Source organism: Diadema setosum, chromosome 3, assembly GCF_964275005.1.
Source record: "Diadema setosum chromosome 3, eeDiaSeto1, whole genome shotgun sequence".
In the NCBI taxonomy this organism is placed as follows: domain Eukaryota; kingdom Metazoa; phylum Echinodermata; class Echinoidea; order Diadematoida; family Diadematidae; genus Diadema; species Diadema setosum.
In genome coordinates, this window is record NC_092687.1 from 21,729,403 (window position 1) to 21,732,442 (window position 3,040).

The following is a 3,040-nucleotide window of genomic DNA, read 5'->3' on the forward strand; positions in this document are numbered from 1 at the left end:
GATACAAAACAAGGACTTTCAGCTTTTGGGATCATTGCTGCAAATCTTGTATTGACCTGCATGATCACAGCAAAGCACATACTTGACTGATCAGCACAGACTTTTCAAGCCACAGCAAGACGCATGAGGGACTGATCAGTAGTGACTGTACCCGTTTGAATCTGATTGAAGACGTCATCCTCACCATCAAGTGACATACATACAAATTGGTCAGAGGAATATTGGTTTCCACATGACCAGGTGATCAATGTACTTCGACACTCTTGGTCAGTCAGAGAGGTATTTGATATCCTGGCATACTTCTGTTGCCATTATTTTTGCAGACTTGGAAGTGTGCATTCATCCAACAAAATTGTGGTATCAATTTGAGTGCTTCACCACTTTCAGAAGCCATCTTTATCATAAGATATTGTAGAAAAAAAAAAATCAGAAATATCAGTCTAGAAACTTTGCATGTTTGTACACATATATGTACCATGAGTTGCAAGAGTAAAGATTAAATCTCTTAATTCTGATGAGACCGTATGTAGGCAGCAGATATATTACACATATGATATCTATCTGAAGATCCATCTGTTTATAACATGCTTAATGTCTCAGATTTACAGATGGCAACTAACAGCAAGTTTTGAATGCAGCAGGAACATAGCAATTACCCCATCGGAGTCCATATCCCAGCACAAAATCTGTAAAAGCGTTGTAGGTTATTGTCTGTATGTACTCACCTTAGCTTTCCTCCTCATTATTTTTTCAGTGCAAGATGTCTGAATCGTTTGTCGATGTGTTCGGTGTGAGTGATGATGATGGGAGTGATTTTGAGGGCTTTGCGGCAAATGAGATTAGTAGGAATGACAGGGATGACAATATTAAGACTGATAGAGTTGGTATGTGGAACCCGATTGATGATGATTCAACTTCAAGTGAGGATGATCCAAGTTCAAGTGACAGTGATGCAGGTGCAAATGACAGTGATGAAAATGACAATGAATATGATGACAGTGAGAGGGACGCTGATACAAGGACTGATGCTTGGGAGTGGTCTAGAGACCTGCATTCCTTTTCGGCTAGATCCTTCTCAGGACCTCCTCCTGGACCGACCAAGAAATTGAATGAAAAGTCAACAGTGCTGGATTTTTTCTACTTGTTGTTTCCTCTGACTCTCATCCAGCACTTGGTCCAGGAGACAAATCGGTATGCTACACAAAAGCAGCAAATTGACCCGGATCTCCCTCAGTGGCAGCCAGTGTCAGTGGAAGAAATGAAGTGTTATTTCGGTATTCGGCTGTACCTCAGCATAATTCCTCTCCCTGAAATGCGCTGGTTGTGGAGCGCCGATGATGTCTTTGGCCATCTTCATATCGCCAGGTTCATGACTCGCATACGTTTTGAAGAGATTAGCCACAATTTGCAGGCTAATAATCGGACCAAACAGCTTCCATGTGAGCACCAAAATCGTGACAAGCTGCACATGATCAGACCAGTGTTGGATGAAGTTTTGGCAAACTGTTTGCAGCAGTATAATCCTCATCAAAATTGTTCAGTCAATGAGGCCATGATTGCTTTCCGTGGCCGATATGGGTTCCGCCAGAACATTCCAAATGTTATGCCAGATAAGTGTGGGATAAAGGTGTGGATGAGAGTTGACTCTGTGAATGGATATTGTAATGAGTTTCGGGTGTATGTAGGGAAAGAGAAGAAAAGATGGCATCAGACAGGGTTTGTAGGGCATGTAGTTAAGGAGTTGACTGAACGGCTTAGGGGTAGGAATCATGTGATCAACTTGAGCAACTCCTTCATCACTGCTGATCTGTTCGAGAAACTCCAGCATGAGGGCATCCTTGCTCGAGGGACAGTTCATAAAAACAGTCGTGGATTGCCACATGCTGAACTTGCCAAGCCAGGGCTTAAAGACCCGGGTGAGTACAATGTGGTCCAGTGTGGCCAGATCTCAGCCTATGCCTGTAAGGACAAACATGTTGTAAATCTGCTGTCTTCAGCAGATGATCCTACATCAGAGAAAAGTTTCGATCGCAAGAAGAAAGATGGGAAGAAGAGGGTGGTTCAGATCCCTGTTGCCCTCTATGAGTACAAAAAATTCATGAGAGAAGTTAACCAGCTGAGGGTAGAGTATCCAACAGGTCGGAGCAGTCAGCGGTGGTGGGTGTATATCTTCTGGTTTCTCTTTGATGTAGCCATAGCTAATGCATTCATTCTGTGGAGTGAATCTGAGGCCCATCGGAGGGAAGCTGGAGGTGGACACTCAAATTTGCAGACTCAGCTTGAATTTAGGAAGCAACTGGCAAAATTCCTCCTCCCCAACAGAAATGTTGGCTACGAGAACCGTACTGGTCATGTTCTTGCACAGAGACCATCTCGACGATCATGTCAGGGTTGCAAGAAAGAGCGACGCAGATGTGAGACGAAGACATTCTGTATGAAGTGTGATGTGGTGATGTGCAGCAGATCGTTTGCTGCATATCATGGCTGGCACTGATTGGGTGTTCTGTACAAGAGTGGCATCCTGCTGCTCTTGCTAATGTCAGTTGTCAATGCTGTTCAGATCTCAAATTGCACAATTTTTGTCTCTACTTTTAACTTGATTCTGATTTAATGCTGAACCAGTGTCCAAACCATTTCAGCATTTGCACATTTACCCCCCAATAGAGTTTCCATATTTTGTAGGATGCACTTTGTAAGCAATGATTAGTATGTCCCATGTCCTAGCTTAGACTTCCTTCAAGTTTAGTGGAGGTTAATGTTTCAAGGAAAGTTCTGTTTAATTTGTGTGAAATAATGTTGCTTGGCAAGTATGCTGTTATTCTAGCACATTACTTCCTGATGTATTTCTTTTTGGAAAAGTCTCTCCATTTTGATGCACCCACCTTCGTTTTTCCACTTCAAAAATTTCTCTTTGCAAATGTCTGGTTAGTTTTTTGCAGTGTTTGAAGCAATTTAAGATAATGGGAGTGATACTGAAGGCTTTGCAAATAATGAGCTTGTAAAGAATGTTGGCAGTGAAGATGATACGTGCTGCTGATGT

At 42.5% G+C, this 3,040-nt stretch overlaps 1 protein-coding gene across 1 annotated transcript; it reads left to right on the plus strand.

Annotated features, from left to right (window-relative positions):
- Positions 1-631: 631 nt before the first annotated feature.
- Positions 632-2,651, plus strand: LOC140226265 (piggyBac transposable element-derived protein 5-like). The gene has a single exon (XM_072306756.1). The coding sequence runs from the start codon at positions 761-763 to the stop codon at positions 2,492-2,494; it is 1,734 nt and encodes a 577-aa protein (XP_072162857.1). The 5' UTR covers positions 632-760; the 3' UTR covers positions 2,495-2,651.
- Positions 2,652-3,040: the final 389 nt, after the last annotated feature.

Excerpts from the sequence above, each read along its gene's own strand:
- LOC140226265 (XM_072306756.1), top strand. The coding sequence starts at position 761 with ATGTCTGAATCGTTTGTCGATGTGTTCGGTGTGAGTGATGATGATGGG.